This window comes from Hyperoodon ampullatus, assembly GCF_949752795.1.
Source record: "Hyperoodon ampullatus genome assembly, chromosome: 12".
Lineage (NCBI taxonomy): Eukaryota > Metazoa > Chordata > Mammalia > Artiodactyla > Ziphiidae > Hyperoodon > Hyperoodon ampullatus.
In genome coordinates, this window is record NC_136925.1 from 9,649,189 (window position 1) to 9,664,101 (window position 14,913).

A 14,913-nucleotide genomic window follows, 5' to 3' on the forward strand; every position below is an offset into this window, starting at 1 on the left:
CCTGAGTTTTTTTTTTTTTTTTTTTTTTTACTTCGCAACTTACAGTTGTATGATTTTGGCCTGATGCCTCCCGGTTCACAGGGCACAAATTAAGGTCCTTAAAAGCTATAAAGGTATATTCAAATGTAAGGTATAACAATAATTATTGTATTATTAAATGGAAGCAAGAGTAATAATCAAAAAGTGAGGGCATTCCTAATTAAGTCTAATTTTCTGGAAGTTCCATTTTTAATTATTATTCTCTATTAGATTAAGTGTGAAGATTCATGAAATGTACTAATGAAAAGAAAGGCAATTGTTAAAATCTGTTTCTGGGCCACTTTCCTTTCCTCATCTATAACTAAATTCAGTTAAAGCAACTCCCTGAAGACACTGATAAATAAAACTTTTCTGAAGATAGTACAATTCTATTAAAGTGGAAAATTAACATGCTAATAAAATGAAAATATAGTCTGCTTTGGGGAAAATTAATAAATTCTACCATATAATGTTTTAATTATAATTAACACTGATATCATAAGAATATTTCTGTCTATATTTTCGTTGCCTATCCAGATAGCTTAATGTGAAATGCAAATCTCCATCATCTTGTTTCCTCATAATTTTGGGAAGGAAAAAATTAAATTTAAACAGAATCTACCTAAATAAGAAATGTTCACATATGGTGAAGATGGATGCATACAATTAAGATATATTTACCCTTTTGTTTATTATTGATGTTTATGTATATGACTATAGCCATTAAATAGACTCACTAAGTATTTCAGTACATGGGTACATTTCATTCATTTAAAAAAAGGACATCTTTGAAAAGCACAGATGATAAAGGATGTTATAAAGCAAACAAAAATGATTAGTAATGCACTGAATTTATAGGTGGTTCTACATTAACTCTGCATCTACATGGCAAGTATCATGAATCCTGGAAGTGAAAAAGTGGGTAATTTCTTTATCTCATAAATATTTTCAATGGAGAAAGAAGATTCATTCACTTTGAATAAAAAGAAACCATTTGATATTTAAGGATAAAGATTCCTATAGGCAAGTAGCTGCTTCCAAGTTGCAAAAGAAATTAGAACTAGATTAGCAGAATAATTCAGGAATTAATTTTAAACACAGTGGGATACTTTAAACTCCGGGAAAATAACGTTATTTTATCAAATATTTTCCATTTTATTTAAGTCACATCAATAAATTGCCTCCTTAAAAATATCATGTACAATGATGCAAAAACATTCTCAATCAAAACAATGGAGTCAGTAACTTCAAGCCAATGAAGTATTAACATACATCTCAAAATGTACCAAGTAAGAACTATCACCTCACATTTATTAGAACGGTCACTATCAAAACATTGTTTTTAACTTAAAAAGAATACGTTGCATTTTCTTGAAAAAATATGTATCAAAAAGTTGAATTAGATGATGATAATAATATTAATAATAACAGCAATTTATACTTGCCTTTCACACTTAAGGATGATTCATTCAACTGTGAGCACTAAACTCAGAAGCTCAATGCTTCAGGGATCTATTAAAATACATTTTTTCTAACTTGCCACTCACAACTTTTGGTGAATTTGAAGCCACAAGTAGCTCTCAATTTTACTAAGATTCATAACAGAGTTATGTGCACACAGGTTCATAAAAGTTACTATTTATATATTAAAATAATGCCATTTACAAAGAAATACTTTATTATTGGAGTGATGATTCTTAAAACTTTCAATATTTTTAAAATTTGGTAAGAAAATTTTCACTAGAATTTTAAAGTCACAAACATTCCCTGGGGTAACAAACTTACGTATTGTTTCCTCATCCTTGTTTTACAAAATCTTACAACTTCTAGGAAAATTCCTCCATCTAGAGAAACATGCTTCCACGTTAATTCCAAATAAAGCTATTGTACCACTTGAGATGACATCAAGATTTCTTACTGTTGAAATTAAATTATGGAGAAATGGTACATTAAAAATTGTGTGTGTGTGTGAACACACGCACTGTATAAAATAAGACGGCAACTCAATGCTTTCCAACTTACTAGAGAGTTCTCTTAAGCAAATATTTACTTACTGTATTACTATGTTAGTTTCAAAATAATCAAATATGCCTTGATACTGGACATCCAAAGGCGATTATATAAATTGTCACTGATTTTAGAATATTTTTTTTTTAGCACCCCAACCAGTGACCTAGGGCAAAAGTCACCTGATGGCAAAATTCTTAAGAACATTCACTGTCTCCAAATCTGACGCCATGTTCACCTCATTTGTGAATTGGCAGAAACTTCTGAATGAGTAAATAAAGCTAATAGGAGGTGAAATGCAAGTGTTGTGTTCCTGAGCGGTTGCCACGGTTACCTATGAATTTAGCATCGGCTGACGCAGTAATTTCTCTCTCATTTTTATGGGCACTTATACATTTTAATAATAAAAACGTATTGTAAATAACATTCTGTTCCCAACAGTAATAAATCATAGTATCAAGCCATTTAAAATGTATTTCCTTTTGTTGAACACAGAATTTACTTATAAATAAATCATAATGAAAAGTAAAATCTATGTTCAGAATTATGTATTAGGAAGAGTTTCCTTTAATAATCTTATCTAAAAGGACTATTTCTGCTTCTAAAATCTACCTTTAAAATTATATATAAAATCTATGAAATCAAATAACATAATTCACATGTTATTAAAAGACAACTAATCTTCAACTAATCTTCATCTCATGTATGTAAGAACTAAAACTACTATTTGGATTTCCATGTTGCTTATCCTAAACCCAGATAAACTTACATTTATATTCACTACAGAGACCATCATACTTAATCATCTTATACTCTAGCAATCATTACATAAGATGAAATCCAGAATAGTCTTTTATAAGAGGAAATTCTAAGTTCCTTGATGGCCATGACACTGCTTTTCTTAAACACTGTTGTGACTCTAGCCATTAGAAAAGTGCACATAGTAAATGCACAAAAAAGTTTTGCTGAATGAATGAGTAGCAATGTGGATGCACATTTAAAATTTTAATTTATACTATTATTTTATATTCTTATTTGAAAAGACTTTAAGTTTATAATAATTTTTAGATTGGAGATTTTACTAATTTTTCTAGTCTCATAAATTCTATCCTAGAAATCAGTTAGCAGTAGAAGGAACTAGATTTAAATTCCAAAAACGTAAGTCATATTAAGAGGTAAAAGTGTTAAAGATTAAAGCATAATAAAATATTCAAAAAGCCTCCATAAAATACCACCTTGGGGTCCAACATTTGTAAGATGACTTATTAATCTTTTCTGAGTGACGGCGTTTAGTTTTTCTTTCAAATTGAAATATACTAAATAAAATGTCACCCATGTGTTGACTGAATTTCTGCTTCACCAGAAGAGAAGCAGCCAAAACACCCATAACCTTTTGTAGCCAGTTGGGAAACGACATGGCCTACGTATAAGAGCCATCACAAAAGAGGAGAACTGGGTGAACAACGCCCAAGAAGGAAAACAAAGCAATGGAAATACGTATTGTGGCACTTGTGCCATCACAGCATGAAGTAGATTCAAAGCACTGATGTTATTTTTAAAAACCTACCTTGTTGACTGACCCTAGCCCTGGACAATATTTGGCTTAAAAACACAATATTCATAAAATAGATAAGAATGAGGTATTCTGTCTTAAATCAGGGAATATGCCCCAAAGCCTAAACTTCATTATTAACAAGATGATGAAGATCAGATCATCAACCAGTATAACAAAAGAATAGGCTCTGTGATAGATTTTAATACATTTTAAAGCACCTGAGAATTTTAATTTAGTCAAGTGTAGACAAAATCAGTAGTTTAAATATGTTTCTAGAAAATCGAAACCCTAAGACAAATGCTCATTAAGAGAGAACTCTCCCACTGGACCCAACTTTACTGTGTTTAAACCATGCCCTGTGCATGCTAGCTTTACTTCAGGAAACATTCTAAGGTGCTTTATCAGAGGTGGATGCATTTAGTTTTGGAATCACCACCTCTTGCACTCTGGCCCCTAAAAAGAAGGCATCATAACCACATGGCTCTTGGCTACCCTCCACTTGGTGGCCTGCCAGCCTCTGGAAGCCACTTGTCTGTGGGGAGGAAGTGACTAGTACCTGTCATTCTCCGGAGACGCATGCTGGATTTGAATCCTGGGGCTAGGAGGCCGTCTCCTATCTAGAGAGGGGGACCATCTACCCCTGTTTGCCCAATGAACAAGACAGGAAAAAACAAGACATTTAGTAACTCCTAAAATAAAAGAATATATGGAACAAGAGGACTGGAAAATCACCCCAAAAAGTCAAAGTGTAGATTCTTTGCTCCATAATTTACTTTTCATTTTTGCAGGCCTTGTAAAGATAAATGACAATATTGTTAAGAAAATAAAACTTGTAGCCTTACATGTGAATAGAGAAACAACTATTTGGGAAGATGTTTGAAATCTCCTGTGTAATTTTGTTCTTTTAAATGTGGTGTGTGTCTGCAAAACTATACATACACATAAATACATATATATAACTTTACAAAGATACATCCTTAAGAATCAGGTAGATGTCTGAATAAAATAGATTTAAGAAGCCACCAATGCTTGTTTGATACTAGGTATTGAAATTACTGGATAAAGTGGCAAATGAGGTGTGTGAATTTAATACAACGTAGAAGCATAGTTTAAGTGGAAGAAATAAAACTACTCTCTAGTGTGGAAACAATAACATGAAGAAATAATTCATGGAAATGCTACCAGTGAAGTCTTAACAAGTTTTCTGGGGGAAAACTGCAGGGTTAGTAACTGAAATGAAAAAATTGTGAGCAAAAACCACTGATGGACAAAAGTGGGAAATACAGATAAATGCGATGGTAAAATAGCATTACGTTCAAAAAATCTTGCTAATCTTTACTTGCAAAGGTATCTCTCCATGGGGTAAACAGTTGTTTTCTTATTTCAGCATTTACAAGAATACTGTTTTTATGATTAACAGCTAAATAAAAGTTTGAAACTTGGTCCATTCTTTTGTTAAACTATCTTGAGATTCTGTCTCTGCATAACCACAAATTACAGACATCCGGACAAATACTGAAAAGAAGCAGTAAGGGACTGGACGGCCCAAATTTGGAAATTTTAATATATTCCATATGAACATTTTAAGCGGGATAATTTCTCTGCGTATTGGCTTCCTCATATGCAACAAGGGATCACTGAATGGGGTTTAAGACTCGTCTAACTATACGATTTTATAATAATCCAAAGAAGACCAGTCGTGACATTTTTTAAGAGCCATCTTTTTTTTGCCGTTAACTTGGTTTCGTGGATTTATTAGACAATCTGGACAAAAGCAGCAGAGGGTTATCAACATGTGACCAGGATACCTTTAGTCAGCAGGTGCTCTTCTCTGAAAGCCCCTGGGAAGCCTGTTTGTCATCACTCAGCCTTGGATGGATTGAAGAAGGACTCTGAGGAAGCCATGAAGCAGATAAAGATACTTGAAAGCAGAATTTGGGCAGAAGAGAAAACTGTGTGGCATGTCCTCTGGAATGTGTTATGTGTTTGTGAAATTAAAAACAAATTTGCATTCATTTCAAATTATTGAATTATTTTAAATGATTATATAGTTGGTCAATCCAATCGGAATGCTTGAAAATGTATCTTTGCACTTTACTGGCTTTTGTTCTGCAGACACAATAAAGAAAAACATTTCTAAAATAGTTGAAAACAATTATAGCTAGTGTTTTCCACATGAAATTGTACTCAGTCATGAGAAAACTTAAGGTGTTCTTTAGAAATACAGAGTCAATATGTTTTTCTTTAAATATTTTTGAAGGAATAAGTAATATTCACTTGACAAGATTATGAATAACCTTGCTTCCTGAGGCAAAATTCCAGTCCTTATGTTTATTTAAACACGAAAAGTAAAGAAAAATGCTATAATTATGAAACATGCAGTGAAAGCCATGAAAGAGAGGGTGTACATTTAGAAACAAGGCATTGTGAATGCAAGCTATTAAAAGGTAAACTTTTAGAAATATTTAGCATCATACATATATACCTGTGCACTCAAAGTCCTTCTAAATAGGCTGATATGTAGTCCCAATAACATAAATGTTTGCTTTACCCTCATATCTTGGATATGATGAGAGTAGGATCAAATTATACCCAATTTTTGTCCAAAGAACAGACATAAGTTTTAATATCATGATTTGTGAGCTTGAAATATACTAACATTTTATATGTTTTTAAAATGTGTCCAACTTCTCTGTTTCTCCTATCACCCAGAAGGACCAAAATTAGAATCTTTATTCCCTTATTATTGAGCAAAACACACACCTTCCACGTCCGTTTTCATGCTAGAAGCGAACATGGCAGGCTACACTGGAGTCATTAATCACGAAACTGAACTAAAACAGCCTCTTCTTGATTTTTCTTCCCAACTGTCTTGCCTGCAGTTTACCTTAGTTGCATTATCAGTGCTTTAATCTCAGGTATTCTAAACTCATTAATTCAGGAACATCTATTTGTTGGGAGGCCACCCTTTTCTCTGTGCTCAGGAGGACAAGGGTCACTCTGGTGGCTGTGGAACTGAAGGAACAGGCTGGGGCCTCCCCAGATAAGGGGCTACAGTGTCTTGTTTTGCTTTGTTTGGGCAGTTACATCAACTACACCCAGCACAGAATAAGTAATGAATAAATATTTGCAAATATTTAAGTAGATAATAAGAGGATAAGATTTGAGGTTTGGGGGTAATACTGGTAAGAAATAATAAGAAACTTAACTAAGAAATCAACAGCGGTAAGGGAACCCACTGAGGAGATATAAGGACATAGAACTGACAGTCCTCAGCAAGCAATGGAATGGTTCTTACATTGGGGCTCTTCCCCCAGCAAGGATTTACAACAAAAGTGCGTGTGTTTAAATGTGTCATTCGTATGTATGCTTGCATATTTACACATCTTTCAGTGGTGCATATGTCCTGGCAGAGCACGGCTAAGCAGCTTAACTATCTAAAAGAGAGATTATATGGAAATGTAAACCATTCATTCCCTAAATAGCACACATACAAAATATCTGTGAAGTTCTGTCATATTAGACACCAAACCTGAACAGATTAGAGATCTGATTATACAGTACATATTTTTATTGTCTATTCCCATTATTCATTTAGTCCTTTGAAACATTTTCCCCAATCCTATTTTAAGTGAAAATTAATATAGGTGCTTATACTTTGGAATAAAGTTTATTTATTTCAATTCAAGTTACAGTTAAGTTTTAGGTAGGAACCTCCTTTCTCTTAGGCCTCGTGTTTCCATGTGGAGGGAAATTCCTTCAAGTCCTACTTTGGGCCTCTCTCTACCCCAAGGAGGGAGGAGCGGGACTTTGTGTTAAAGAATCAGGCACTGATGACTTAGTCCTTTTTGGATTCCTCCTTCCTAATCAGTCTGCCTGCAAACAGCAGACACCACAGCAAATAAACCTGCACAGCAGCCTTCAGAAGGCAGAAGCCTCTCGTGGTTCAGAAAATGTGGCAGCCCCTTGGTGAGTCACCAGCCAGCTTACAACCTGAAGTCTAGCTTCTGAACTTGTTCACTGTATTTATGGTGATAATTAGATCTCCCACCTTGCAGTTCTTGGGTCTAGATCACAACTGGACACAGATTTGGGAGCAGAAAATAAGGGGTGTTTTTTAAGTTCTCCCAAAGCCCCAGATGGAACATTTACTAAGTAAAAAATAATAATTCTATCGCAAGAGATGGCAAGGCCAAATATGATCTCTGACCTCCAGGAGTACAATCTAGTGGAAGAAACAAGCGTGACTAAGTGAAATAGAATGTATGTAATATTACACGGGCCCAGAAAAGAGAGTTAATAATTCTGCCTGGCAAGGAAAGGCAAGCATGTGTGGGAGAGGTTAAGAGAAGTTTTAGAGATGACATGGTTATTTGACCTCCTGTTTTGAAGAATGAGGAGAATTTTTAGGCAGACAACAAAGGAAAAAGGGTATTTCAATTTTAATGGGAAAAAGACTTGAGACAAAAAGGAACAGAACGATTAATAGAGCTTATGAGAAATTAACGGGGCAAGAATGGCACCGGAAGTGGGGATGGGCTATAGTATAATGAAGGGGGGTGGGTCTGTCTTGGAGATTCTCGAAGGAGAACTGATAGGACTTCTTGTCTCATCAAATGAGACGAAGGAGCAGAAGTATTTCCAGATTATGCGGATGGTTATATGTCAAAGTTGCCAAAGTAGAGGGACATTTCGGAAGAGAAAGTATTTTGCTGGCAGAGGATGTGAGGGAGACAGTGCATTTGATGTAGACTTTTGATGCACACAGGGTCTACCAACCACCAAGAAATGTAGGCCTGGTTTGCAGGGGAGGGTCTGGCATGACCAGTTACAGTGCAGTGTTCTCTCCATATGTATTAGTGTGGAAACTTTTTTTTTAAGTTTATTTATTTTTGGCTGCGTTGGGTCTTTGTTGCTGCGTGCAGGCTTTCTCTAGTTGTGTCGAGCGGGGGCTACTCTTCGTTGCAGTACGCGGGCTTCTCATGTGGTGGCTTCTCTTGTTGTGGAGCACGAGCTCTAGGCATGTGGGCTCATTAGTTGTGGTTCGAGGGTTCAGTAGTTGTGGTGCATGGGCTTAGTTGCTCCGTGGCATGTGGGATCCTCCCGGACCAGGGTTCGAACCCTGCATTGGCAGACAGATTCTTAACCACTGAGCGACCAGGGATGTCCCAGTGTGGAAACTTTTGATTGATAGACATATAATGTCAGGGATGGGATGGGTGGGGCAAAAGAGGAAGGCTGAGGGGGAGACAGGGAGGTAAAGCAGCCTGTAAAGGAGACTGCCTTAGCACAGAGGTGTTAGGGAATTTGTAGAGGATGCTGAAGAAAGGAGAGGTTAGATTTCTGGAAAAGGTCAAGGAAGAAGATAAAACATCCGAGGAAAGGAATCATTCTCCAGTGGCTCTAGAAATCGGTGTTTCTGAACACGTAAGCAACATTCTGTTGTAAAACCCGGGAAAGGAAAGGTTAACAGCAGGTCTGTAACTCACTCCTTCCGGATCAGGGAACAAGGGGGAACCGATGACCTCAAGCTGACCTTGACACAGATGAAGGAAAGTACAGTGACCTTGACCAGACCTCCTTGTAAGCATGCAGTGGTATTTGCTAGAGAAAAGATAAAAGAGAGTCCTTATCTATTCAATGTCTTCAGCAGGGTACAACTAGTCTTTCTAGATCTTTCACTGTAAATGAACTCCAAATTTCCTGACTTATGGGTTATGACTGGATGGGACAACGGGGTAACCCCTATGTATTTTTGCTAGCTGTGTAATCAACAGAATATATTATATAATGGAGATGCTCAAACACAGAAATTACTTCCTTTGCAAACAGTGTTTCCACGTGCCTGTCTCAAAATTCATCTGTTAACCTGGGCCAAACCATCCTCCTAAGGGAGAAAAGGTTGGCCTGATGGTTTGGGGGTCCTTCAGGAAAAGAACAGGCTAACTGTGCCTGGTGCTCCTTTATCTTGGAATCATCAGTGAAGTGTGGTGTGGGGTACTGAGTGTGCTTTAACAATTTCATCCTTTGTACTAACACAGAACTTCCTTTGCTTTCAGAGTTAGTGAAGATAATCCAGACAAGGGCATTAAGTAGGTATAACAGCATACACATGTTCATCAAGATGGTTTAGAATCAGCAAATTGTTTGACCTCGATAGGTTACAAGGCTGTGGAAATATTGATATGTCACCATCTCAAGAATATGAAGTTATGTCTTTAACAACTTTTCTATAATATCTTATCTACTATGTATATGTCAGGCATTGATCAGCTCTCTGGTCAGTCACAAGAACTAAGTAACCTGGAAAACCCTCAAAGCTTCCCCAGTTCCTACTCTCCTCACGTCCTGTCTGGGGACTTACAGATGCATCTTCCAAAGAGTACAAAGCCCCCACTTCTGGTCCTGCTCTGTCCTGTCTTGAAGCTGCCCAGAGGTCTGTGCACAGAAGGACGGCATCCTCCATACCAAGACACACCTACAGCATCTGTAAATTTCCTGATGAGAACTCATCTCACTTTATTTTCTGCTTGACAACAAACTGACCCCAATAAGTTAAAGAACATTAGTAATACCAATTCCAGGACCCTTTCATTTTTTTTCAAGGGGAAATTTATTTTTTATTCAATAGATAGAGTGAATGTAGGTTTCAATCATATTTTCTCTTCTTCTATCAAAAGTACGTATCATAAGTGAGTACACTCAGACTTCACTATGACCTGTAAAAGAATCGTGGCCAGATTATTTGTCTACAGGTTGGCCTGTTCTAAGGGTATTATCAGAGATAAAATTCACCAATACATGGATCTGTGAATTCTCTGGCTTCAGAGCAACAAGAAAACATGTGCTCGACAGGCTTCAGCAACAGAATAAAACTGTACTGTCCAATGTAGTAGCCACAGGTGGCCAAGGAGCACTGTGAAAAAAGGAATGCAAAATATCTCACTAACAGTTTTTAATTGATTATATGTTAAAATGATAATATTTCAGATATATACTAAATTATTAAAGTTAATTTCATATTTTAATATGGCAAGCAGAAAATTTAAAATTATGCATGTGGCTCAAACTGTATTTCTATTAGACAGAACCAATATAGATGACATTTAAGATGTTAGGGTATTGCTGTAGTCAGAAGATTCCGCTGACTTCATTCTACCCTTGTTTTAACACTAACCAGAAACATATAAGGAAGTAATAATAAGTAAAAAAATATAAAAATATTTTATCTTGCTACTCTTGTATATATTTTGGGAGGGTAATATACAACAAATGAGAATAATGAAACAATTTCAATTGTGACTTTAGAAGAGCCCATTCAACTAAAGAAGAGCCCATTTCAACTAAAATTTCTTCTACAAATGTAGAGAAATACAAAAAGTTAGATTCCATTGTTTTCTATTACAAATTTTGCAAATACAAAAGAATACAAAATTAAAAAGTAGATTTTTTAGTAGAATCTTATGAAGACACTAAAAAATGAACATGTCTACCTGTACCAATCATTAAATTCCAGAAATAAACATCTCATAAATAAATGAGTACAATCAGACTAGAAAGATTGCTAAAGGAAAGCTTTAAGCAGCCTCTGAAGAAGAGGAAAAGTGGGTTACATTAAGACAACTAAACATTTTTCTTCAGGATTTGTGAAGAGGTAGTATGCAAATTTCTGGTGAATGACTTCTAATTGAAAAGAGATAACATTTATAACCAAGACTATCAATTATAACCAAGTTTACTGGAATAGAAAGTTCCACCACAATGGAAAAATTAGCTGGCTCACAATTAGGAGACAGCGTAGTACATGATCACTGAATTAACGTCAGAATTATTTATTAATCAATTTAAAGTGTTAAGCAAAATTTCGTATGTGTGTCTATAATGTGCCTTTATTTTTGTAAGGCATCAGGAAATCTATGATAAACATACTATTTTTTGTTGAAATATAATTTAAGGCAAAATGATCTATATCAAAGAGCAAGTTGATTAAAAAAATGAATATAGATGCACAAGGGAAGTATTCTATCTAAATAAGATTCTTGCTTTGCATTTATGGAAGATTGTAGTTGAACCTATAAATACTATTTATCAGTGGAAGTACTAGGAAAGTGATATTCCCCTTCAGATAACTCACTGCCCCTCACAACCATATCAGCGTACTGAAGGCTCCCTGAGTAGGTGTAAAGAAAACCACTGAACAGCAACAAAAGGGGAAAAGCAGCAGCGAGAAGCAGTTACAAATCACGTCACGCCATTTGCAACAGCATTCACGGAAATATGTGTATGTGTTCCTTCTGGCTCCGCCACATACACACATCTCTACACAGGCGTGTACGGAAGGGAAGGGAAATGCAGACAGTCGGCAAGTGAATGTGGATGACTAAGCTGTGAGACTCAATGACACAAAACAAAGTGATAGGGAAAAAAAATGACTGTACAAAATGACAGGAAATTAAGAAAGTCTTTATACCTTTCTCGTTCTGGTGAATGCAAACTAGCATCTGGTCTCAAGCAGTTGGTACTAGCACTCCTCGCCCTGTCAAGGGAGGGCTGCAGGTCACTAGTGCCAGTGCATTGCATCCAGGGTGGAGGAGAAAGACAGAGAAAACAGAGAGAGGAAGACCAGTTAGAGAGGAAAGCATCGAGTCCTGTCCCCTTTACACAAAGTGCAGAATCACTGCGAGTCGGTTCATAAGGGTGTGAGTGCTGACAGGATGGCCGTGCACAGTTTTGTTTAGAAAATGACACTAAACAAAGATTATGCTTGAATTGCTTTGCATAATTTTTTTAAAGGGTCTCAGACTGAAAAAAATGAGGCTAAGTCACACCTACTTATGAAAAAACTGGATACAGAAAGCACTGAAACAAAATGCCTAACACTTCATTACCAAGGACAGATGCCACACCAAAACAAAATGAAGGACAGCAGAGGAGGAAAATTTTACAACTCAGCTATTTTGGTTCAAACACTAGACAGGGGAGGTGGACGGTATGACGTCCAAACGTCCTTACTTAACCAGAATCTCATCAGTAAACCTCAGTGCTCTCGAGTGAAAGCATTCACGGTGAAGGGGTTTGGTTTTAGTATGTGCAGGCAGAATTGAGCTCCACAGAGTAAAATCATCCAAAAATAAAATAATATAAAATCAATTCTCATAATTGAAATCAACAAGTAAAACAACAAATAAATGACAAAGAAGACAACGACTAGAAATCTGATATTTGAGTAAGTAGATTTCATTTAGAGAAATATTCTAGCATAGGTTTTATAATTAAAGCTATTTTTATTTTTTATTATATTTTTAAATTAGTTTTTATTGGACTATAGTTGATTTACACTGTTGTGTTAGTTTCTGCTGAACAGCAAAATGAATCAGTTATACATACGCATATAGCCACTCTTTTTTAGATTCTATTCCCATATAATTAAAAAGTAATGAGCAGAGTTCCCTGTGCTATACAGGAGATTCTTATTAGCTACCTATTTTATATGTAGTAGAGTGTGTGTGTCAATCCCAATCTCCCAATTTATCCCTCCCCGCTTTCCCCCTAAAAGCTATTTTTAGATATCATGAGTTTTCTCTGTATATAATTAATTTTAAGAGGAGATGCTAATATCTTATTAGAAAGTAAATTTGCTATTTTTAGTTGGTGAGGGATTAGGGATTAGTTTATAACTGAGACTCACTGTTATGACTCTTACCTGTAAATATTCCAGCGAGAACAGTTCTCTAACAAGGGCATCTTGGGCGGTAATGTTTTATAGCGCCTAACAAGATGTCTGGAACATGGGAACGCAGACACGCAGGAAACAGAAAAATACATATGAAGCGAATTTTATCAGGATATGAAAAAAGTAGGAGACCTAGATAGCTACAAACACAGATGGATCTTTTATTTTTCTCAGAAAAACCACAATAATTACTTGAAGGTAGGAAAAGAACTGTTAAATATGGAATCATAGACATGTCTTCATAATTAAGATGAAGACTTAAATTATAGTTTAAAAGCCTTAATTTGAAAAAGATTTGAGAACTACACTCTATGAAGTAACCAACATGAAACTTACTATTTAATCCCTGTTTAATATTATACCTGCTTCTATGGAAATAACTCATAGCTAAAAGTACTAATCAAATAATTTATGAAATTTGGGAATTAATATGACTAAAAGTTAATAGTCTAATAACAAGCAAAATGCTGACCAGCATTGCAGGGACAAGCCTGGTCACAGTACTGAAGGCAGTAAAGGAAGATCAAGAGGTGACTGCAGGGCTTCCCTGGTGGTGCAGTGGTTGAGAGTCCGCCTGCCGATGCAGGGGACACGGGTTCGTGCCCCGGTCCGGGAAGATCCCACATGCCGCGGAGCGGCTGGGCCCGTGAGCCATGGCTGGTGAGCCTGTGTGTCCGGAGCCTGTGCTCCGCAACGGGAGAGGCCACAGCGGTGAGAGGCACGCATACCACACACAAAAAAAAAAAGAGGTGACTGCAGTGGGCAATCCTTTCCATTTGTCACCTTCTGGATACAAACCCAACAGCAGGTAACATTTATCACCAGAAATTGGGTGGGATGGGTATTAGCTGCAACCAGAATATGAATTCTGATTTGGCAGAAACAAGGCCCAACACCAACTGAATTCCTTTAAAACCTACAAGGACTTCTGGACTGTCTATATCACCAAGGGTAAACTTGGTCCTGTCAATGAATGTCTTGGTAATTTAATAATGTTTCTACACAATTTAACTGTCAATAATGAAAATCTATTGTCCATTTTGGCTTACTTTAATTAAAGTATGATAAAATGAGGAATAGAATAAACATTTGCTGAGGACATAATAAATATCAAACACCCCCATGGGTTTATGCATGTTTATACTAATGGTTGATTCAGGAAATCTTTTAAAGCTGTGGTTTAAAATGTATTAAAGTACCACATTCGAGCACAGATTGAGGACACTTTTACTGAAGCAAAGGATTCAGCCTGCTTCACAGACAGAATCTTCTTTTCAACTCCTAAACCTTAGGCAACTGTCTTTAGTAACAAGTTGCTATACAACCTTTCCAAGCAATTGGTTCAAAAGTGAATTTTTTGGGGGGGTACACTCTAACAGGGGTCAGCAGAGAATGGAAATAGAATGAAAAGTGGCCACAGTTTTTAGTTTGAAGGTCCACATTGGCTTTGCCATTTATTGGCTGTGAACCTGGATGATTCAAGTCATCAAGCCTTTTTCTACATCTATATCATGGAGGAAATAACAGTCTTTAACAGGGATGCTGTGAGGATTAAGTGAAATAACAGGTACAAAGGGTCTAGGACACAGTGAGGAAGCCA

At 36.2% G+C, this 14,913-nt stretch overlaps 1 protein-coding gene across 27 annotated transcripts in view; it reads right to left on the reverse strand.

The window, feature by feature from the left end:
- Positions 1–14,913, reverse strand: part of LOC307061171 (regulating synaptic membrane exocytosis protein 1) — a gene marked incomplete at both ends in the record, with an annotated part of 210,275 nt that overhangs the window by 122,311 nt on the left and 73,051 nt on the right. For 11 of the 27 annotated variants that reach the window (XM_079716181.1, XM_079716193.1, XM_079716182.1 and 8 more), the window contains one exon: positions 12,051–12,140. The exons of 12 other annotated variants lie outside the window; for them this stretch is intronic. In XM_079716181.1, coding sequence (XP_079572307.1) covers positions 12,051–12,140 — 90 coding nt within the window. Of the gene's footprint in view, positions 1–4,136; positions 4,221–12,050; positions 12,141–13,283; positions 13,362–14,913 lie in introns of all 27 variants that reach the window. 4 more of the 27 variants (XM_079716202.1, XM_079716201.1, XM_079716190.1 and 1 more) reach the window with 2 other exon arrangements.